Below are 24,482 nucleotides of genomic sequence, written 5' to 3' on the forward strand. Positions count from 1 at the left end.
AAATCAAACACCCTGAGTGAATAAGCATTTTTACATCTGTAAAGTCACACAAAATTGTTCACAATCAAAGCAAAATATTGAATAAATCCTGCTAATCTTGATATTATGGTTCTTGAAATCGGCTTGAAACTGTAAATCATTTGGCAAGGTTTACCATATAATATCGGGTAAACAATCTTGGGATCAAACGTCGATGCTGCTTCAATACTTGTAATTAATCTGATTGATCTAATTGATCAGAATTTCATAAAAAGATTAATTGTTATCATAATTAACAATATCAATTGAAATTGCATAAATAATAAGGGTCAATTAACTAAGCATTGATGGTCTATTGAAAAATGAAACTAATTTGCCTGCATTGCCTAAGAGATTATAGACTAATTATGTCCATCTTTTGTTTATGTAGATGTGGATGAGTGTAAGAATAAGGAGCTATGCGAAGGAGGCGTGTGTATCAATGAAGACAAATCCTACAGATGTGAATGTCCACCAGGATTTATTTACAATCAGCAGGATCTCAAATGTGATGGTATGTTAGCAAAATATTCAGCCCAGATTGTACCCCGGGGGTACTCAGTACTAATGACCATATGGGGACATGCCGCAAATATGGGTAGCATTTTCAGCCTTTTGGTATATCAATGACCCCTTTTTCAAAGCCTATTTCGGTATATGAATGTGTCCTTTTTCAAAATTTTCTCAATTTTTTCGGAAAATAGCCCAATTTTCCCCTAATCTAGCCAAAATTTTCTCAAAATTTTGGGAAAATTTGTAAAAACTAAGACAATTTGGGTTAAATTTGGCTGAAAATTTTTAGTTTTGGTATATCAATGGGTCCAAATTTCTTGAAAAATTGGTATATTTATGGGTCCACTTTTAAATTCTCAGCGGCACGTCCCTACCAAAACCAAACTTGAGTACCCCCCGGGGATTGTACGTGGATAGCCACTTGGAAAAAGTCCCACAAATTTACAAAAGTCAGCCTAAAATTGGTCAGAAATTCATTTGTAGGTCTCATTTTGAGTCCCCCTTTGTCTAAAATTATATGATTTTTGAAATGTTACATAAAATTTTATTTGTTGTTTTTGTAGTAAAAAAATCATGAAAAAGAGCTTAAAGGCCGCTCCAAATATCTGGAAAACGCATTCAAGTTGGGAGCTGTGCAAAGTTTGGTGGTATAGAGGAGAACATTGACTTGATTATATTTTAAGCCTACTTAATTGGGTTGCCCTTGAAAGTTTGCCTGGTCAACTGGATGGGTCTTTAAGTTAATGATTTTCATCTAAGTCACATAATTGTGGTGGCCTGTCTCAAAGTCTTCTAATTAGGTTACCAAATTGTGGGCTTGTCAACCTGTATGTGAGAGCAATAACAGGTAATGGATATTTGAACATTCCATGAATCTATCAAATTGAGAAAGAGACAAACAGACTGAAAGATCAGTCAAGTACTAGTAATTTGAACATATCTTTCCTGTCCATCAAGGTAAAAACAAATTTCATGTCAATTTTGCTGTTGTAGGTTTCAAACAACTTCAAAGGTGTTTAGGGCATTTCACCTCCACCAATACCTGAAATGGGGAACAAAATTAACAGTAGCACGTTATTTGTATATAGTGTGGATCCAGCTCCTCAATTGACAATATAAATATGTTATCTTTTTACCAAAATGGAAATATTGGCATAACATTATTATGTCTCAGTCTGTAAAAATGCACATTTTGGGGATTGTTGTTTTAATACAGGTTATTCCAAATTTATGTGAAATGAATTTTAGTATGCTGTGTAAAAGGTATTTAAAACAATACTAATGCATGATGTGATTCTTTTGGAAACATTTATTTAGATATTGATGAATGTGCCGATGATATGAGTCTCTGTCGTCAAAATTCTATTTGCGAGAACACTCCTGGTAACTATATGTGCAAATGTCCAGACGGTTATCGATTGACACAGAGCCAGTATTCATGTGAAGGTAAGTAGGCTTGTATATTATATGGGTGTGTATTTGTAACTGCATTAAAACTGGGGTGTGCATATTATACACATACCAACTGTGGAGCCTCATCACGACCGTGGAGCTCTACAGTTGGAGACAAAAACAGTGTCGTTGAGCTATAGAGGGGTAATAATACCCCCTTTTTGTGATACAAATAGCTCCACAGTCAGTTGATTGTGTATGGATGAGCTCCGAATTGAGAATGTGCGTACCTGTTTGCCGGCAAATGAGGACACGCACAATATTTTTCACCCTAAACTGCAGACTTACTTCCAACTGAGGACAGTCCGCAGTCTCAAATTTGCTGCAAAATACCTCAAATGCATGCTAAATGCATTATAGCGCTATTTGCCTTAAACCAAGGACCATACGTGTAAAAACTACCGTCAGAAGTTGATGGATAAAATTCTGTTTCGTATTATACACACAAAAAATCCGCCATTTTAGTCCACGGTTTATAGGCGATGAAAATATGATACACACGTCTTCGTTTAGATAGCAATACCCACTGTCCTTGGTTGGCGGCAAACACACACAGGGGGGTGGGGTGTGTGTGTGACATGGCTGGGAATCCACACACGACAGTGCCAACAAAAGTGTGTGTAGGTGAGGGAGTGGATGGGTGTTTCTTTCTTTCACCTTCTCCAATAATTTATTGTCTGTTAAAATATTATTTGAAACATGTAAAGCTGAGGGGTTGCTGCTTAGATAGCTATCAAACCAGTCAAGATAGCTCAATGGATAAACATTCATTAAGCAACTACAAAGAAAACCAAGCATCTAGAGATATCACCAGTGTTTGTTCTTGTTATATTTCAGACATCGATGAATGCGCTATACCTGGAACCTGTATGAATGGTAGATGTACTAATATGGTGGGAAAACATGAGTGCGCATGTAATCTTGGCTTTGTGCCATCTGAGGATAAGAGGGAATGTATAGGTATGTATGAGTATTAAATGTCCATTATATAAGGCTTGTTCAGACGATCGCTTGTAAAGTCGCTTGTAACTACATTCAAATGTAAACTTGCATAGTGCCCGTCTAAACGCACTCACATGCAAGTTACAAGTGACTATTTTACATGTAAGATATCTTACATTCGAATGTAAGGCCAGTGTGAACAAGACTTGCATGTAAACTCGCTTGTAAGCATGATGACCCTGTCATATTCTGATTGTACATAATCATGGCATAATTTACCAGTGAAGGTCACTCTTACTTTTGAGTTGGCTTACAAGTAAGTCCCGTGTGGACACAAACTTGCTTGTAGCATAATTTAATTGCTGGCTTGCTTTTAAGTTACATTCAAAAGTAGGCTACCGTCTTAACACACCTATAGACTAATTCAATTTCACACATTCCTGCACCTCAACGGCAAACATTGACAGTGGCCATTCCACCTGAAATTGAAAATAATGCAGGCTTGGTTTGTTACACATAGACAAAAAAATGATGAAAGGTTACAACACAATACAATATAAGTTCCAATTTTTAAAGCGGCTTTTATCCACCCAGTTGGGCAGTCACAACACCAGTTTGGTGTGGGTGGAGATGTTTTGCATGCTTACATAATGGACAAGCACAATATTCATCATAAATTCTGCAGCAAACACCTGCAAACCGCAGCTGATCTAGACTATCCACAACTTGGCTTTTTCTCTTGATAACAGAAAACAGACAGATACAATACAAATGTTAACTTGTTCATAGAATATTTTTTCACAAATGTAGTTTTTGAAATAGTAAAATAAAAAAATATGGTTATGGGACTACTTCCTGAAAAGAAATGAAAAAACTATGGACATTTTACAATGTGAACACAATTTTGCTCAGTGATTTGCATATTTTGTATCCAGTATAAATACAGCCACTGCCATACTTCCCCCTCATGAAATCCCACTTGGCAAGTTGGCACTCTATAATATTTTATTGAAACATGATTTGAATATTTATGGTTGGAAAACAAATTGTTATATTTTTCAGATATGGATGAGTGTTTGGCTATGCCAAACGCATGCGAAAACGGAACTTGCCAGAACACTTATGGCTCATATGCTTGCCAATGCTTCCTGGGATTCCAGCTGGCAGCAAACAACCAATGTACTGGTAAGACATACTTACTTTGTTTTCTTCATTAATGCTCTGCATGCTAGCCATAGGCTTTAACATAAAAAGTCCAAGTTTTCTGGTATTTTCTCAAAATATCAAAAGCCTATCTTAAGAACCACTGAACCTTATTTGTACTCATTTTAATGCATTTTTCATGCTGATTCCAAATATGGTCATGAAAATTCACATTTCTGAAATTTTTGACTTAAATTTTTTTTTTTGAAACTTGTTGTCTGCAGTTGACACCCGCGTGAAGAGAGTTAATGATTTTGGTATTGAAGTTATCATAATCAACTATGTGTGTGATGCCATAATATGTTTAACTCAAGTTAGTACTTATTAAAAGAAAAAGGGTTGAATGTAGAGTCTAAATTTGACTGTAATATAAGTGGATTTTCATACGTAGTAGTAATACACCGATTTGAATAAAATGGGCTATACCATTCATGCACCCCTTATGGAAGACATGACCTTAAACTTCCACATAGGGATTATGAATTTCAAATGGGATTTCCTGAATGGGTGACTCCATTTGAAACACATGTGTGTGATATTATGGTCATGTTTTTCATAGGGGGTGTATGGATTTCAACTGGAATAGCCCAACCTATTATGCTATTTATTGGCCTATCCTTGGTACTTTTTAGAATTTTAAGAATATTTCTATTTTTGTCGTTTGAAATGAAATCTTAACATAGGTTGCAGCAAAGAAACTAAATACAGTTGTTATTAGGAAGTTTGAACCTATTAAATTAAATCTGATTGATTCAGTTTTCAACAACTCTTCATATATCTTTGTACAGGAATCAACCGTTGTTAATCTGTGATGACTCCACATTTGTACAGTAGCATATATGTGAACACAAGCGCGAATCCGTGTTACGCGTATGCGCGTAAATTTGTCATGCCTGGAACCTGTGTGCGATTACAACTTGAATTCCGTATTTTTTGGAGGTAGCGGCTTAACATTGCCGCTTTATTCTGTAGTTTTATTGCTGAAATCACCGATCTTTTTGTATGGCTGAGTGGCAATGATTAACTGATATTCCTCATGAAATAAATTTTTGAATTATATGGTCTTTAGCTTGTTTTCGTTTGTTGAAAGGGATTCAATCATATGTTCACTGTTGTTCATCACCTTTTAACAACTCACGTCCAGTGCGTCTGCGTGGTTTACTTCATCTAAGTAAACCACACAGAAGACGCGGAAGCATCGTTAAACGGTGATGAACAATGGTGAAACATGAATGAATCCCTATAATTAATGTCAAACCATTTCTTTGTGTTTCAGATGTGGATGAATGTCTAACCATGTTTGCTTCATGTGGCAATGGGATATGTGTAAATACTATTGGATCATTTATGTGTGAATGTAATGAAGGCTTCACACCCTCACCTGATGGTACTGTGTGTGTTGGTAAGTAGGGTGTCTGTATGAACTTGTTTGCATTGATGTGGTGTATGTCTATGGTGTAAATACTATTGGATCATTTATGTATGAATGTAATGAAGGCTTCACACCCTCACCTGATGGTACTGTATGTGTTGGTAAGTAGGGTGTCTGTTTGAGCTTGTTTGCATGGATGTGGTGTATGTCTATATGGTGTAAATACTATTGGATCATTTATGTGTGAATGTAATGAAGGCTTCACACCCTCACCTGATGGTACTGTATGTGTTGGTAAGTAGGGTGTCTGTTTGAGCTTGTTTATGCGTTGATGTGGTGTATGTCTATATGGTGTAAATACTATTGGATCATTTATGTGTGAATGTAATGAAGGCTTCACACCCTCACCTGATGGTACTGTATGTGTTGATAAGTAGGGTGTCTGTATGAACTTGTTTGCATTGATGTGGTGTAGGTCTATGGTGTAAATACTATTGGATCATTTATGTGTGAATGTAATGAAGGCTTCACACCCTCACCTGATGGTACTGTATGTGCTGGTAAGTAGGGTGTCTGTATGAGCTTGTTTGCCTTGATGTGGTGTAGGTCTATGGTGTAAATACTATTGGATCATTTATGTGTGAATGTAATGAAGGCTTCACACCCTCACCTGATGGTACTGTATGTGTTGGTAAGTAGGGTGTCTGTTTGAGCTTGTTTGCATGGATGTGGTGTATGTCTATATGGTGTAAATACTATTGGATCATTTATGTATTAATGTAATGAAGGCTTCACACCCTCACCTGATGGTACTGTATGTGTTGGTAAGTAGGGTGTCTGTATGAACTTGTTTGCATTGATGTGGTGTATGTCTATATGGTGTAAATACTATTGGATCATTTATGTGTGAATGTAATGAAGGCTTCACACCCTCACCTGATGGTACTGTTTGTGTTGGTAAGTAGGGTGTCTGTATGAACTTGTTTGCATTGATGTGGTGTATGTCTATGGTGTAAATACTAGTAGATCATTTATGTATGAATGTAATGAAGGCTTCACACCCTCACCTGATGGTACTGTTTGTGTTGGTAAGTAGGGTGTCTGTATGAACTTGTTTGCATTGATGTGGTGTATGTCTATGGTGTAAATACTAGTAGATCATTTATGTATGAATGTAATGAAGGCTTCACACCCTCACCTGATGGTACTGTTTGTGTTGGTAAGTAGGGTGTCTGTATGAACTTGTTTGCATTGATGTGGTGTATGTCTATGGTGTAAATACTAGTGGATCATTTATGTATGAATGTAATGAAGGCTTCACACCCTCACCTGATGGTACTGTATGTGTTGGTAAGTAGGGTGTCTGTATGAACTTGTTTGCATTGATGTGGTGTATGTCTATGGTGTAAATACTATTGGATCATTTATGTATGAATGTAATGAAGGCTTCACACCCTCACCTGATGGTACTGTATGTGTTGGTAAGTACTAGTAGGGTGTCTGTATGAGCTTGTTTGCATTGATGTGGTGTATGTCTATAGTGTAAATACTATTGGATCATTTATGTGTGAATGTAATGAAGGCTTCACACCCTCACCTGATGGTACTGTTTGTGTTGGTAAGTAGGGTGTCTGTATGAACTTGTTTGCATTGTTGTGGTGTAGGTCTATGGTGTAAATACTAGTGGATCATTTATGTATGAATGTAATGAAGGCTTCACACCCTCACCTGATGGTACTGTATGTGTTGGTAAGTAGGGTGTCTGTATGAACTTGTTTGCATTGATGTGGTGTAGGTCTATGGTGTAAATACTTAGAGGTTAATAACTGCGCATCGGTTATTTGGAGGGCATTGTGAAAAATCTAAACATTTTGCCTTTGGAACCGAGGGGCGCAGCCCCGAGGGATATTCCGAGGTCCAAAGCAAAATGTTTAGATTTTTCACAATGCCCGATATATAACCGATGCAAAGTTATTAACCTCATTCATAACCGCACTTTGATCTTTTAACTTTACAAAATAACACAAAATTTTCCTCAAAAGTTTGTGAAAACACACAATTTTTACATCTTCCCTTTCCCAAAATCGATCAGGCTAAAACAAAACGAGCAATAACAAAAAAGTGCGTATCAGAATCTGTGCAAATATGGTAGCGCGCAATCCAAATACGGCAGCCAGCGCCAAGCAGTTCGTTGGACGCATAACACGGCGCACGCAGAAGTCAATTGTGTGCGACATTGGAACAATTATGCATTTTATGGTCAATTGTGAGATATAAATGACCTCGATTTGCGTTCGCGTTTTCACAAATAATAAAATATGATTGGATCGCACGCATCGCGTTTATTAATGAGGTTATGAATATTGGATCATTTATGTGTGAATGTAATGAAGGCTTCACACCCTCACCTGATGGTACTGTATGTGTTGGTAAGTAGGGTGTCTGTATAAGCTTGTTTGCATTGATGTGGTGTAGGTCTATGGTGTAAATACTAGTGGATCATTTATGTGTGAATGTAATGAAGGCTTCACACCCTCACCTGATGGTACTGTTTGTGTTGGTAAGTAGGGTGTCTGTATGAACTTGTTTGCATTGATGTGGTGTATGTCTATGGTGTAAATACTATTTGATCATTTATGTATGAATGTAATGAAGGCTTCACACCCTCACCTGATGGTACTGTATGTGTTGGTAAGTAGGGTGTCTGTTTGAGCTTGTATGCATTGGTGTGGTGTATCTCTATGGTGTAAATACTATTGGATCATTTATGTGTGAATGTAATGAAGGCTTCACACCCTCACCTGATGGTACTGTTTGTGTTGGTAAGTAGGGTGTCTGTTTGAGCTTGTATGTATTGGTATGGTACATGTGGAGATGTACTCCCAATTTTATCTGTACACAAACAAGGACATACTTGAAGTGGGAGACCATCCTCATGTTTTTAAAAGCTGCAATGGATTACTAATAACATACAATCTATTTGAAGCTTGTTACCCCTTGTGGGCCATGTAAAATGTACGCCGTTTGCTGCAGGTGAATTAGGTGTGTCTGCAGTCAGATAGTGAAAGCTGAGCACATGTTGATAGCAGGAACATGGTTAGTGTGTGTATTTGTAATCCTACACACAGACACCCTAACTTGAGAGCACATTGAGGATTGTATCCTAACTGTACATAAAGTTGTATCTGCAAATGTAGGCTTTATTGTTGATTGGTTCATAACTTACAAATGTTTAAAAAAATTAAAATGAGATCTTTCTTGTTCTTTTGGCTTGCAGATCTTGATGAGTGTGCAACAAGGCCTGGAATGTGTGCTCTGGGGCGTTGCAACAACTTTATCGGTAGTTATGAGTGTGTCTGTAGTGATGGTTTCCTTCTAGCCCCAAGCAAAGAAGAGTGTCTTGGTAAGTTAAGTATACACTTTTAAACTGCTGGATTTTATTTGGTGTTTATTGTAGTATTATTTATAAATTCTGTTTTCTTTCCTGGCCCATGCCCAATGTCTTTAATTAAAATTTGCTAGTCAAGCGTCCACAAGAAAAACAAATGCCTTAGACAGATGCTAAACTGTTGTAACAGAAGTAGATAAATTTCCAAAGATGAAGACCATATCAATACTCATAGAACTATATGAAATATTTGTTCGAACACTTTAAAGGCATTATTGGAAATGATCTTACCGTACAATGTTGGCATGCCTAATATGCATCTCTTCACCATACCTTCTCTCAACATTGTTTGGTGGGGAAAGGGGAGGGGTACACATATGATGAACATTGAGACAACACTATTATAATTCTTAGTTTCCAGTGACTCATATTGCGTCCACACTATACTAAGAAGAACATGGAAATTAAAGTAGTTGTTCGAAAACATTTTTCCGGGGTTGTAGGCTGTGGAGATTGATTCAAACGACAGGCAAACCTCAATTTCTAGCTCAGACATTGTCTGAGGCTGTTATAAGTCATGTTATAGGTAAACGGCTTGCCTTGAAGAGGAAACAATACATCTGGATTTATTCATAAAGTGTTACAACAAGCTCAATATTTTATGGCAAAAAATAATACATAATAATTGAAGTGTCCAACTTGCCAAGGGCCAGACCAGTGTAAAAGAGCATTGTGATATTTAAGAACAATGTCATCTGCCCAAATGTTGGCCACATTCCTGGCCAGTTTGCCTGGGCAGTTGGCCTGTCCAACAATGTTTCCTCTTTAACCCCTTGAGAACTACCTGCTGATTGGCCAAAAAGAAGTTTTCATTATCAATTGGACCAATCAGCATCAGCAACATTGTTAGAATAATTTCACCACACACAAAAATTAGGGTGAATTATTTGCAAAGCTCCATTCTGATTGGTGAATAAAGTGAAGATATCATGTAATTGACCAATCAGAGGCAATGTTAGATCAGCAGGTAGTGCTCAGGGGGTTAAGTGCTTTGGTACATAGCCATCACATTATGCAAGTTGGGGAAATTGTCTTCCACAAAGAACTTCCTGCTCATCATTTTTCCAATGCAAGAAAACACTCCAACGCTATTGTCAACTGGAACTGGGAAAATTATTCTTAACATTGTTTGTATTTTTTTGTTTTCAGATGTTAATGAATGTGTAACATTAAGTGGAATGTGTGAAGGAGGTACATGTGAGAATATTATCGGTAGTTATATATGTGTATGTCCTGAAGGCTTCATGCTGACCGCTGATGGCCAATCTTGTTTAGGTAAGTACTTTGTTCAGGAGCTAGAGAGAACACTTAATTAGGTTTTACTTAATGACAAAAATTATTCAGTTTTTGTTACTGCACACATCAATAATGTTCTAACATATATGGTCAATTCCAGCCAAAGCGGGCCAAAATTCTCTCTGGGGGCCATTTTGAAAATGTTTTCCTTTTCAATTCTAGACTTATCAAATGAGACGATCATATCTAGTGAATCATCAGGTGGAAGTGCCATCGGATTGAAAAATAACTTTTCTTGCTAGACCAAATAAAGTGTTAAATGCGCATATGCATGTTACCCACAATTCAAGCATTTTTCATCTGTTGTACGCCATAAAATTTCTCTTTCTTTAATATCTTTCAATATTTTATGTGTGACTCATATACACTAGAAATCGGTGAAGACTTTGAACGTAAAATAGAATTTTATTACATATATCTACAAAGAAATATTTTGGTTATTACAAATTTTAAGAAAGAACCAGCGGTACAGTTAAGATTGTGTCAATTCTTTGAACTCTTTCCAAAGTGGCTGTTATTTAACATTACTGTATTATTTCGAAAGATTAGAATAAATACTTCATATAAATATAAAGTTAGATTTTGTATCTCGTCGCAGGATGAGGATCTCGGATGGATTTGTGGGTAACAGCGTCTGGAAAATAGCAATTCCTATTAATTTTTTTAAATAAAAATAAAAAATACTTTTCCGTATGCCAATAATTCAGGCTGCAATGGCACTAAAATGAATTTTAATCAAAATACAAACTACATGGAATATTTAGAATGGATAATTATGGCATTTTGGGTATAAAAATTTTGAGAATAATGAAGTTGCCAAATTCAACTAGACAGAGCAAACAGTTTTATATTATTATTTAAGTAAAATCATTCCATATTTTCATGCAGCAATATTCTATTAACTAAAACACTATCAATACATTGTTAACTATAATTTAAGTAGGGATTCCTGGGTAACCAAAATGTTCGTGGGTAACACATATTTGAAGGTATGTATTGGTAAGCGGCAAAATAGAAAATATTACAGAATGTTGGAAACCATCATGCGGTTATTCCTCCATTGTGTTTCAATGATTCCCGTTTCTCTACCAATTGCATTTACCCAAAAAATGGTAATTTAGGATAATCAATCAAAACTTCATGATACAGCTTCAGTATACCTTCAAGAGGACGCTATTAAACAGGACTGTTTTGGAACCTATTTCGCATGTTTTCAAAATGTTAAGATGCATAAGAAACATATAATTTACTTAGTAAATCCTTGGATTCGTGGGTAACGCTGAATTCGTGGGTAAAGCTATAAGTACTATAGTACCGTTTGGGGTTTGCATTTCTCAGGTGCTTAAACTGTAAGTACTGTAAAAATTATAGCATACCCATGGCTTGAATATGTACTGATTTAACAATCTCCTTGCTTTTCAAGGTTAGCATCTATTCGGGATTTGTGGGTAACAAAAGTTTAAACCGTCAGAGATTCTTTTTAAAGCGGTGAACGATTTTTACGATTTACAATTTTAAGCGCTTGTCAAACTAAATTCAGTGTCCAAAGTCATTAAATGTTAATTTAAGTTATGGCAATTATATTTACTGGACTCGTGGGTAACAGTTGATACGTGGGTAACGTCAAATTTGATTTTATGGAATTTTATGGGTAAAACGTATTTGCATAAAATAATCACATGGACCTCAGAATTATAGAACTAAACTTCGCTTCATGATATAGTCATTTATGGCATAATCACTTAACATTTTTCAGAACGATCATTTTATTTTTGATACGCGGTAACAAAATTATTAGCCAAATTGACTTAATGGCCTCTAGAGTCCACAAACTTTGGTGGAATTCAATCGCTTTACATATGATAAGAGATCATGCAAACGTCTTTCTACCGGTAATAATTTCATTTTGATTGAAGGATCTTCAATGACATATATGGTGCTTTATCTTTGAATTAAGTGGGTAACACCAATTCATTTAAGCCATCATAACTTGTCCCTGGTATGACTTGCTAGTAAAGGCCTATATGCACAAAGAGAGCACATTGGACGTGACATGATATGCTCCATCAATAACGTGATTTCCTTTATTAATGACATTTTAAAGTGGAAAGTTAACATAGAGAGAATTTTGTCCCGCTTTCGCTAGAATTGACCATATGTTTATGTAAATTCTTACAAGTACAATCAGTCACGCAGTAAGGTGGCTGTGTACTCTCAGGCATGCATGTAGTAAAATTATTCACACAAGACATATAAAAGTATACATATTTACAAAGGCAAGACATCAATGAATCTTAATATAAATACAGATTTGGTGTAAAAACAACAATTATGAAGAAAATCACAAACAAGTGAATTTTTGGCCATTTTGTTTTGGTACATCATAACAAAAAAACACTCCTTCCAAACATTTTTGTTATGTTTTTTTCTTAATCTTGAGGCACCATTCCAAATTTTTTTTTACATTTTTTGATATTGGCCATATTTTTTGAGATATTGGCATGGATATAAGGCATCAAAATGAACTTTTTAAAATTCACAAATGCCTATTTACACAATATGATGCCTAAAATCGGAAATAGACAAGTTTTAACAGGTAAAGAAACTCACATAGGTTTATTTCATGATGCTGTAGTTCTTAAATGAACTATATCATCTGATGATAAGCCTTCGCATAATAAAAGAACAGACCTTATATTGTCACCTGCTTATTTTCATTTACAGATATGAGGAAAGGAACATGTTTCCGTACATTCTCTGACAGCAGATGTCAAGATCCTATATTTGGTAATGGTACTAAAGCCGAATGTTGCTGCAGTGTAGGTGCAGGTTGGAGTGATGCATGTCAAGTATGCCCAGACGAGGGTACAGGTGAGCTTTAATATATTTGATGTGTTTTTGTTGGTTGTGTGTTTGATGCCTGATTATACAGTCAAGAGAGTAGCAACAATATAGTGGGAAGTGTTTAACTTTTCTTATTTCTCACAAACTATGATTGCTGACTGAGATATGATTGCTTACCAGATTTCTCTTGGACGTCATCAACCCCAATATCTGCCATGTGGGAGGCGCGGTTGGTCATTCTGAGAATATAATAGGAACTATTGATAGAGTTTGAACTATAGGGGTTTGAACTATAAGGGTTTAATGTACAGATCTTTAACAAACTGTTCTGTCTCTACAGATATTACACTTGTTACTATCTGATTTATTTTAGGTTACAGTTCAGTTTTTATAGGAATTTCTAAAATGTGTTATTTTTAACATAACATCATTTTGAGCTAAGCTTAGTCATTGCACGTTGCAGCATCTGGGAGTAACAATTAACATTAAACAGGGAAAAATTAATGTGCCATTAACAATACGGATTACAGGATCTAACCTTATGATTATTTGGTAATCTAGGTCGATATACATAAGCAGAATTCAATTTTTCCGTAGAGAAGTCGTTTTCAGTGGGCTGAGCGTTCTGAACTCTAGCGAGTGCCATTTTCAGATCAAAAGCTTAGCCCTCTGAAAAGGACTTCTAGGGAAAGATTAAAACCCTACTCAGGATCTAATCTTGTTTGCAGTGGTTAACCTTAATGTAGGCTAGTACAAGTGTGTCTAATTCATCGCCCTTATCACACCTTTTAATTGTCTCACATGATGTAATAAATTAAATCGCTGTTTTCTACCTGACAGAGGAATTCACTGACCTCTGTCCAACACAGGGCAGAAAGCCAGTTGGTCAAGACAAATTTGAGGACATCAATGAATGCAAGCTGTACCCTGGTATCTGTGGTGAAGGACTCTGTATCAACATGGATAGCTCATTTAGGTGTGAATGTTACAATGGATTTTTGCTTGATGAAGAAAAAATGCTTTGTACTGGTGAGTTGCAAATTATGAGGAAGGAAAAACATGCTATATTTGTTATACAGTGAATGGCAGTGTGCTGCAAGGGACATGCAATACTAGTTATAGTATTGCATTTTTGGGTTCAATCCTTGGTGGGGGTGACTTGTTCTGGTATTGACTTATAAAAAATGAGTTCACATCTGTCGATCAAAGTTTAGACTTCAGCTCTCCCATGGGTACATTAGAATTGGGTACATAAACTGTAAGAATGATCTGTCCTTCAGAGGGGATGTTACAAGTCCAATACACAGAGGGCCATATCTTATATGAGTACTACACCCTGCCCAATTTTGTGCCTATTTTTGCATTTTTCTCAAAATTATAAAGCATTGGTGACAAGTAAGATATTTATATTATAGGGGCAAGGACTACAACTACTGCACTGGACATTTTATTTCAGCACAGACAACAGTTGTGGAGTTACAGTCAAAAGTGAGGGAAACCCAATATTTGATCAATAAATCAATAACTACTTGCCTTGAGTTGCTGAATTTTCAGTGCAGTAGTTGTAGCCCTTGCCCCTATAATATACATATCTTACTTGTCAACAATGCGCTATAATTTTTGAGAAAAATGCAAAAATAGGCACAAAATTGGGCAGGGGTGTAGTACCCCCTTAACCGCGTATCTTACAGTCAGTTTTGAAAGGAATAAGGTGTTAACCCCTGACGGTCACAATTTGTTCTAATGTAGATATTTCCAATAAAGTACAAACTGCGCAAAGGCTAATCTGCACTAAGCAGCGATCGTGACGTGCAGTAAACTGATTCTGATCTACTGCTGCTTATGATGAAGCAATACTCTATAAAAGTGTATAAATGTGTGTATATAAATCATTGGTCGGGGGTGGGGGTGTGTGTGTAGCTACTGTGCCAAGGTTATATATCATGTGTAATACGATATCTATGGTGTACTGATGTCCACAATACTGATGCAAAACAAAGAGCTTCAATAATTGCAGGCCTACATCACTTCCACGTAAAGTTAAAACTTGAATCAGGATTCTTTTTCCACCTTTTTCTTGAATTATAAATGGCCAAACCAAATTGACTTCATTGTTTCTAATTGGTTATAGATAATGTCATGCAGTTAGGGAACAAACCAAAAGATCGATGACGTCCTATAAACGTAACTAGTTTCGTTTCTCAGCCGACCCCCTCCCTCCCTGCCAGAAACGTAATAATGAAATGTTGAAAATTTTGACATAATAACAATAATGACCCATTCTTCAGCCCGATGTTTTTGTACAAACGTAATCGAGTATTTTTACCCCCTCCCCCTAAACGAAACTAGTTTCGTTTATAGGACGTCATCGATCTTTTGGTTTGTTCCCTTATCATGATTTGTATGTAATTTCTTACTTTTCTTTAATTTTGTCAGACCGAGATGAGTGTGAAGAAAATCCTAACATTTGTGGCTTCAATTCTACCTGCACAAACACAATAGGCTCTTATCAATGTGCATGCGGAGTAGGATATGCTCCAGGTTTCATGGGAAAATGTATGGGTAAGTATGTAGTTTTAGGTGATTGTGCCTTGCATATTTAAGTTGACACCTTAAAACTGTCCAATCTTTCCCTGTATTTGCTGTTTTATGTGAAGAGTTGCATTAATACAAACATTTGTAATATATTTGCTCACTCTCCTCATTTTCTCTCTCCTGATCTTTCTCTCTCTCTATCAATAATTATCCACAATTTGGCTATTTTGGACAGTCAACAGCCTCTCATCCTACTGATCATCCATACCCTGTCATCCTATCTAGTTGTGCCCAGTACTGCTGCAAAGCTACTTTGATTGGACATTATATTATCATTATTTACTTACCTTCCTCTGTAGATATTGATGAGTGTCGTAGACAGCGTGATTTCTGCGCATTCCGATGTCAGAATATACCAGGATCATTCCGTTGCATCTGTCCATTTGGTTACACTGTTACAGAGGATCAGAGACACTGCACAGGTAGGATTAGAAGGATTGTGTAGCTGTAATTTCCTTCACAATGTTCACATCAAACCAGATTTATGTTGGTAGTTAAGTAATATTTTGTGATTGGAGTCATAAACCTACATGCATGTATGAAAAGTAGTTTGTAAAGTATGATTTTCTGATTACAAAATATTTACATATTTGCATGATCAATGCTTAGATTGATACTTACAGTAAATTACTTTTTGTGCAGGTTTGATGACAGGTTTGAAAGAAAATTTAAAATCATGATTTCTTTGTCTAGTGATCAAAATAAGTTTTTTTGCACATTTAATAAATAATTTTCTTCCAACCTATTACAGATTTGGATGAATGTCAGACATCAGCTAATAACTGCAGATATCGTTGTAAGAATATTGTCGGCAAATTTATGTGTCTATGTCCAGAAGGTTACTCTGCGCTTAATGGAAACGGAAACATATGCAATGGTAAGAAATTCTGAAAACTCATCTTTTTAATAATCTAACTGTTTGATTTTATGTGTTTTGCTGCTATGTTGTGCGTGGTTTCCAGTTAAGCAGACGTTTTAGTTTTTCTCACCTCTGTCGTTTTTCTTCTATCCGTTCAGCTTGTCTGTTTTCCACGTAGGTGTTGGTTTATCATTGCTCTCTCCAACTCGTCTGCTGCCTGGATGCCATGCATGAATCAATTCTTTTCAGATTGCTTATGTTGTTTTTAAGTATTTCGTATTTTTTGGGCCTATACTATATTGGCTTTTAAAATCACGTTTTATCGTATGGTCATGTTTATGAGTGCTGGTTTCACTCTCTTAACTTTGTGTTTTTTATCTCTTTGTATTTATTGCGGTTTTATCATTATTTTTAACTTTGTTTTTTAACATTGTTTTTTGACAAAAAGTGAATGCATACATTTGCATGCATATCATAATTAAGTTCAGTGAAAGTGTTCAGATATACTGTCCCTCAATACCGTAAAAACTAGATAGTTAGCATATGTGTTTACTATCAAACACTTTTGAAAACACGAAATTGTACCAAAGTCTGGCGCTTTACCAACCGAGCTAATGGGGTTGAGACACACATTTGCAGGTTTACTTGTTCATATAAACCTATGTGTATCGATGATTTGCTCAAAACCCTTTATACTTTCGTGGATGGGGCTCTTCATGTTTGCATGTTTTAAAAGCGCTCGATAGTAAGCACATATGCTAACTATCAAGTTTTTACGGTATTAAAGGCACTATTAATAGTCCTTGTGGAAGTCTCAAAATAGATTCCCAGGCAAAGGCGCAATATTGCAACTTGCATGTAGGACGATTGTGGCCATCTTGGATATGCAAGTAAGGGAAATCCTACTATGAAGAAGATGGAAGTAACGATATTACAAATATTATGACAATATTACATACTACAGTAAACTAGATAGTAAACACTGAAACAGGCCTTGAAATAGCGGACACAGGGAGCAATTTTGCCCTCATAAAGCCACCAATTGCTCCCGGTCCTTGTAAAATTCACATGAACCAGGAGCAATTTTCTAAACAAATTGCTCTTGGTTCCAGTTTTGCACTCGATGCAGTAGTGCTGGTATTGTGTATTGTATAATGCAGAAAAGGATTTACTATTTGGAAATTGCTCCTGTTTCTTCAGAAATTGCTCCTGGTTCTTGTAAAATCCCAGTTAACCAGGAGCAATGTTCAAAAACAAATTGCTCCTGGTTTCAGTCTGCTTATTTCATGGCTTGCACTGAAAGTTGTTAAGAAGAACTGGTCTAGCAATAATCAACTGTTTCTTGTTTTTGCAGATATTAATGAGTGTACAACTGGATTCCCCAAATGCAACAATGGAAGATGCCAGAATACAGATGGCAGCTATTTCTGTGAATGTAATGAAGGGTATGAACCATCAACATCTGGACAGCGATGTGTTGGTAAGTTGTTTAAGTTGCTCAATTTCAGATGCATTTTCAGTTTTTTTAGGAAAGTGCAGTCTTGTGCCTGCTATATATCTCACCTATGAATATGACTGCTAATCATGTTGGGATTAACCATGCTGTTTAGTTGGGTTACAAATCAGGATTTTAATGTAGAGCAAAAAGGAAATGTATCAATTGCTTTTGTTAGTCTCTTTGTAAGGGAATGTGTAAAGTTTACTCGTAATAACCCCAACAATGATGTTATATTGTGTTACAGACCAACGCCGTGGAGTCTGCTTTGCATACATCATGGACAACATGTGCTCAGGAATAGCTTTTGATGCCAGTATGGTAACCATGGAATCATGCTGCTGCAATGGTGGTATGGCATGGGGACAGACATGTGAATTGTGTCCAACATTCGGATCAAGTGAGTACAAGAATATGATTGGGGGTTCTCAATAGGTGGCCCGCAGACTGGATCCGGCCCACCACCAACCCAAGCCATTGAACAGCTCTGAAATGTAGAGTAACAATAGCAAAACTAGGTGTATTTAGCCCTCAAACACAGATATTTGAAATGAGTTTGGCCCTCCATGTACCGCAAGCAAATATAAATGATAGCCCCTGATACAAATTATCAAACATATAAGCAAAAAATATTATCCTATTTCATGCCTCAAGCCCTTTATAAATTAGGTCATCCAGAGGGTGTGTGATGGTGTGGGGAGGGGGGAGAAGGGTGTCAATCATATGGAAGACTTGTGGTTAAAATTTGATCTTATGAGCAGTTCATCAAATCTATTTCACTCATTATGTTTTGTTGAATCCAAGTGTGTAAAAATATTGGATCCAAAACATAATAATGATCAAATTGGATGCTTTACGCCCATTATGGGCTCACTCGATCCAATTTTATATCAAACTTGGATCATAGCTGAACCTTAATCTATTGGTGATGTTCAAGGTCACTTACCGAGGTCAAAGGCCATTTTAGGTCAACTTGTTTGTCATTATATAAAACATTTGATTGATCTCATGAATGTTTTAAACCCTGTTGATACTATTTTGATTTGATTTGTTATTATTTTATAGTGGAATACAACAAGATCTGCAAGGACTCCAAAGCTCGCCTAGATTTCTGTAATGAAATTGTGGGATTGTGTGACAATGGCGTTTGTTTGCCAGCCGATGATGGATACCTTTGTCAGTGTCATGTTGGTTATGTACTCACTCCTGATGGTGCTCGCTGTAATGGTAAGTAAAACTATAATGCGCTGACGCCATCTGTCAATCAAACTTGGGGATGAGTTCTTGAACGTGGTGGTAAAACAGGATGTCTTATGGTTAATTTCTCACCTGTAAATACACAAACCGTCTCGTCTTCATAGTAAAAAATGTTCTTTCCTAAAGGCACCATATCAACAATGCCTAGAAAAGTTGCTTTTTGCCTTGAAAAGGTACATAATGTTTCGCCATTTTCTGCAATTCCTTTTCTCCAATTGGCAGTGGCGTCAGATGCAAACAAGTCTTTTAAATTCTGTCTTTAATTATAATTTATTTTGTAATGACATTGTAAGATTAATTGGCAGTAGTGACAAATTATCTTGTAGTTTACTGTTACTTATGTGTGTACTTTTGTGTGTATACTTAGATTTATAAGTAGTATACTAATGAATATTTATGAGTGCAGGTGGTGTTTATTTCACAACTTGAGGTGAAAGTGAAAGAAAGAATGTTTCATTCATCTTTCACAGCAATCATAAATGTAAAGAGTTAGAAAGAAATTGTGCAGTGTTCATGAATTCTTGATATACACCCCTTTGTAAGAATACACTTTTATTATTTCTGTTCCATTTCAGATGAGGATGAGTGTGCAAGAGACCCACCACCATGCCCATATAATTGCAGGAATTCACCCGGCAGCTATACTTGTGGATGCGGTAATGGATTCACAGTCGGCGGTGATGGCTTCACATGCCAAGGTATCAAATGCACACATATTTAGTAACTTATAGCTTATGGTGCTGTTTCTGAAGGCTGCCATTCACAGTCTATGGTTTCTGGGGATTAAAACACAATTTAACCCCATGGGCACCACTGGCTGCCAAATTATCATTCTCTGTGAACTTTTTTGATTGGTTATTAAGAGGGCTAAGATGTATTGAGCTAATCATAGATATGGTAAGAATAGTCAGTAGGGCTGAATAGATTTATGCTTAAAATTGCTGAGAGACCTAAGAGCTCTATTTTGATTGATTACTCAGTAATTCAGCCAGTACTGCTCACAGGGTTAAGAGTGTTGGGGTTCAAGTGCCCAAATGTGGCTTCCATATCAATACTCAGTCTTGCGAAAAACTTATTTTCCAAATTACTCCTGTAAAAAATCTTTCATTCAAATCAAAAATATAATGATTATTATCTGAACACAAAGTTGGAAGTTTGAAGGCCATAACTTGTAACCCTATTTACACAGAGCCTGAAGTCGACTCTAGTAAAATTTGAAGTTGACTTTCTTTGTGTGTAAACAGGGTCGCCACATTTTGAACTCGACTTCTGAAGTCAACTTCTAATGATGACCGAAGCAACTTTTGTTGAATTCAAACGCGACTTCAAACTCGACTTTCGAAGTGTAAACAAGCGCAAATTAGAATTATTCAAGCGTGAGCAAGTGATGGCGTTGAAGTCAAATTCACAATTTGTTTTGAAGTCGACTACAAATATGCTAATCCTTAGTCGCAATCTGAAGTTGAAGTTGACTTCTCTCTGTGTAAACGGGGTCTTGAATTTACATGGTAATGAAATCAATACTAGTATTATAATGCATGTGGTCTCTCAACTATTGCTAATTTTTATGATATTGCTCTTTTGTTCAATATGTATTGCCATGCAAATTAATTTGCACACAAATTGTCTGCTTTTATGCAAATGCACCAATGCTTTTTTTTACTTTGCCTCTCTATTTCTTCCATTTTGTTTCCACAGATCAAGATGAATGTTTATTGGGTCTGCATGACTGTCAGTATGAATGTGTCAATACCATTGGTGGTTATCAATGTAACTGCCCGCCTGGATTCACGCAAGAAGGAACACAATGTGTCTGTATGTATACAATATAGCATGTCTTTTTTATGTGTTTGATAAGCTTGAAAATGTCAAAGTTCCTTTTGAATTGACAGGGAAAAAAATCACAAAATGTGCAACTGCATTGAATGAAATCACTGCACCACTCCTATGCACACCATAGTTTTTATGGGTGCAAAATGTTGCTTTGCATATACATTGGGAGTATGATGTTATTGATGATGTTATTGATAAGTATGTATCTATTCAGGGCCGTTCCGACCATTAGCCAAGGTAAGGCGATCGCCTAGGGCGGCAAACACAGAGGAGTGCCAAAGAAGAACAAAAAGTGGGATAAAAAATACAGAAAAGAAGGAAACTGATGAGTTTTCAAGGGGGTAACCCCCCCCCCCCCTTACACTTTTTTGGTTGTTTTTGTGGGGAGGCTGGGAGAGGCTTTGCCTAGGGCGGCAAAATCCCTAGAAACGGCCCTGTATCTATTAAACAGAACAGTAGGCTAAATATACTACATGTGTCACATCTGTTCTGTCTTATACTTTTACAAAACAATAATGTAGTTATTATTTTGTCTAATTATGAAATGTGCATTGATTCTACAGTGAATGGAGATTGCCGAACCAACCCAGATCTATGTGGTCCATTTGGTGTATGTCACAATGTTGGCGGAACATATATGTGTGAATGTCAACGCAACTTCCGTCTGGATCCAACAGGAACAAAATGCATTGGTAAGAAAGCTGGTATTTTTCTTGGTGGAATTGTTTCATTTTGATAATAAACCTTGATGGCGTAGTATTTACGAGTTAAGAATTCCAAAGGTTAAGTGTTAGCCAAGACTAAAATTGTAACTTGCACTCTGTCCTAGACTGCGGAAGTCAGTCTTCAATAAAAGTCTGTCATTTATCACTTGAAAACCGAGTTTTAATCATACATCCTCCATGTAGCAGTTTCAGATGATAGCTAGGGGACTGGTGTGTCATCTTTCGAGTCTTTTTATGGCCACTGACGCATATAGTCAAGGACACTGGCGAAGATTTAAAGACTTGTTGATTGCGACAAAAGAATATCAAAGGTCATAAAACACAATTTTTGTCTACTTCTGCTACACCAAATACATTTCCTAAGAGTTGTATCTAACTCTAACCATGATACACACAAAATTGCTTGAGAGAGACAGAGAGAAGAGATGAAGAGGGTAGAGAAGGTAGGAAAAGGGAAAGCTGTCTACAAAAAGTTGAGAAAGTGAAGAGAAAGGCAGGTGGAGAGAGAGATAGAAAGAGATAAGAGAAATAGGGAAAAAGAGAGCGCGAAGGGGGAGGAGAGAGACAGTGACAATGAGGTAGAGAAAGGGAAGGCAGGAAATGAGAGAGATGAAGAAGAGGTAGAAAGAGGATGTGAGAGGGAGGGTATACATGGCCGAGGCAAGTGCATGCATGTGTAACTCTATCTTACAAAAATCAGATGATTAATACAATGCTTTTATCTCATTAACAGATGTGGATGAATGTCAAGAACAAGGTTCTGCCCCATGTCAACATAACTGTCAGAATACAATGGGTGGATACAGATGTAGTTGCCCTGATGGATTCCAACAACATTACTATTGGAACCAATGTGTTGGTAAGTAGGCCACAATTCTGGTCATATATGTATGGTAGAAATGTTGTAAGAATTATGCTTTCTTACATATTTACATAAATACTCTTGGCAGATGCCAAAGCAGCCTTCGAATGAACCCACGGCACCCATGGCATGTTGCCGTGGGTGCCCATCCCCACTGCCGTAATGCCCTCAAAATATGTCCTTTACCCAAGGCAGTCACTTGCCGTGCCCTCTAATGAAGTTGCCGTTGGTGCCCCAGCTCCGCCCCTTCATTATAAAATTATCTATCTATGTTTGTGTGTGTTTTCTTCACTTTTGAGAAATTGCCTTGGTGCCCTTCTCAAATTTTCAACAGTTGCCATGATGCCCTCTTGAAATAAACTGCCGTGCTGCCTTGCCTTTTCAGTGAAAATCCAAGGCAATTTCAACTTGCCCTAAAAAAGTTGCTGTGCCCCTTCAGATCCATAATTTGAGGGCTGTGCCAAAGAGACTATACTTTGATTAGTACCAAGTCGGCAGGTCTCATTTCATTAGGAGTGGGTGTCAACTAGCAGTCACTCATCTTTTGCAGTTGGTAAATGGTACTGATTCTAAAGCGCTTTCCCATCCCATTTAAAATGGGCTCACTTCAGATTAACAGTGTAAGAAGCTTTGCGCTACTTTATCAGCGGTGTGTTTGAAGGAATAGTCACTGGAAATGTTGTTATTTTTGAAATTCTACCATTTGTCAATTAAATGGATACAAATTGAAGAAATTATAGATATCAAAATGGCCAGAAAATTGTTATACATGTATACCCATGAAATTCTCATGAAAATATCTCGCTGAGTGTAAGTTTCTTCAAGAAATTGCCTAATTATGTGTAATAATACTTCTTGCGTAGTCTAATGTGCCGGAGTCTTTAATTGACTTCTGTTGTATATCTGAAATTGTGCAACAAGTTCCTGGAATTCATAATCGCATCACTCATAGAGGAGAGTGTAAAAATTCTAATAAAACGTGTCAAAATGAATCTTGATAAAGATTTAAAAAATGAGCACTGTCTTATTATTAAAGAATTTGTTTAAATTTCAGATGAGAATGAATGTCAATACAATGGTATTTGTGGACAAGGTACGTGCTACAACCAACAAGGCAGCTATCAATGTGGATGCTCACAGGGATATGATTTTGATCAACAGGCATTGACCTGCAATGGTAAGTAATTGGTACAAGGCAGCTATCAGTGTTGATGCTTACAGGGATAGCATATCTTTTCACCAATTGACAATAAAATAAAATGTTACAGGGAAAAGTGATATAATTAATATTAAATATTAATATTTATACAAATTTCGGATCAATGCAAAAGTAAGGTTCAAATCTGTTTATTAAAAAAAAGCAAGTAATTACTGATCTGGATACACAATGCACCTTTTTGGTAAATCCTGTAAGCCTTTGTGGGTAGACTTGAGATGTCGTCATTTGATGTCACGCCAATGTGCAGATTTAAGTGCTTTGAACTGTGAAAAAGCGCTATAGAAATGTCTTATGTATGTATGTATCGTTTAGCGAACATTGTTACTGCGCATTTGAAAGCAATGAAGTGTGCAGTAATGATGTGCTCATCAGCCTGACAACATCAAAGGTCTACTCGCAAAAGCTTGTGGGATTTACCGAAAAGGTGATTATCTGATAACTAGTACTTGCATGCAATAGAAAGTAAGGGTCAAACCCACAGCAGCTGAGGGAGTATCCCATCATGCATTGCAGTCTATCTGCTTGCTCCATATCAAATGTATACAAAAT

At 36.7% G+C, this 24,482-nt stretch overlaps 1 protein-coding gene across 3 annotated transcripts in view; it reads left to right on the forward strand.

Annotated features, from left to right (window-relative positions):
* LOC140158755 (fibrillin-2-like) overlaps positions 1-24,482 on the forward strand; it is a 124,825-nt gene that overhangs the window by 94,654 nt on the left and 5,689 nt on the right. For all 3 annotated transcript variants that reach the window (XM_072181959.1, XM_072181960.1, XM_072181961.1), the window contains 20 exons: positions 410-532; positions 1,849-1,977; positions 2,821-2,943; positions 3,988-4,110; positions 5,405-5,530; positions 8,778-8,903; positions 10,098-10,223; positions 12,969-13,115; positions 13,929-14,117; positions 15,525-15,650; positions 15,983-16,105; positions 16,435-16,560; positions 17,897-18,022; positions 18,285-18,437; positions 19,103-19,264; positions 19,870-19,992; positions 20,993-21,109; positions 21,691-21,819; positions 22,586-22,711; positions 23,769-23,891. In XM_072181959.1, coding sequence (XP_072038060.1) covers positions 410-532; positions 1,849-1,977; positions 2,821-2,943; positions 3,988-4,110; positions 5,405-5,530; positions 8,778-8,903; positions 10,098-10,223; positions 12,969-13,115; positions 13,929-14,117; positions 15,525-15,650; positions 15,983-16,105; positions 16,435-16,560; positions 17,897-18,022; positions 18,285-18,437; positions 19,103-19,264; positions 19,870-19,992; positions 20,993-21,109; positions 21,691-21,819; positions 22,586-22,711; positions 23,769-23,891 — 2,646 coding nt within the window. The remainder of the gene's footprint in view (positions 1-409; positions 533-1,848; positions 1,978-2,820; positions 2,944-3,987; positions 4,111-5,404; positions 5,531-8,777; positions 8,904-10,097; positions 10,224-12,968; positions 13,116-13,928; positions 14,118-15,524; positions 15,651-15,982; positions 16,106-16,434; positions 16,561-17,896; positions 18,023-18,284; positions 18,438-19,102; positions 19,265-19,869; positions 19,993-20,992; positions 21,110-21,690; positions 21,820-22,585; positions 22,712-23,768; positions 23,892-24,482) is intronic.

Source organism: Amphiura filiformis, chromosome 8 (genome assembly GCF_039555335.1).
Source record: "Amphiura filiformis chromosome 8, Afil_fr2py, whole genome shotgun sequence".
In the NCBI taxonomy this organism is placed as follows: Eukaryota; Metazoa; Echinodermata; class Ophiuroidea; order Amphilepidida; family Amphiuridae; genus Amphiura; species Amphiura filiformis.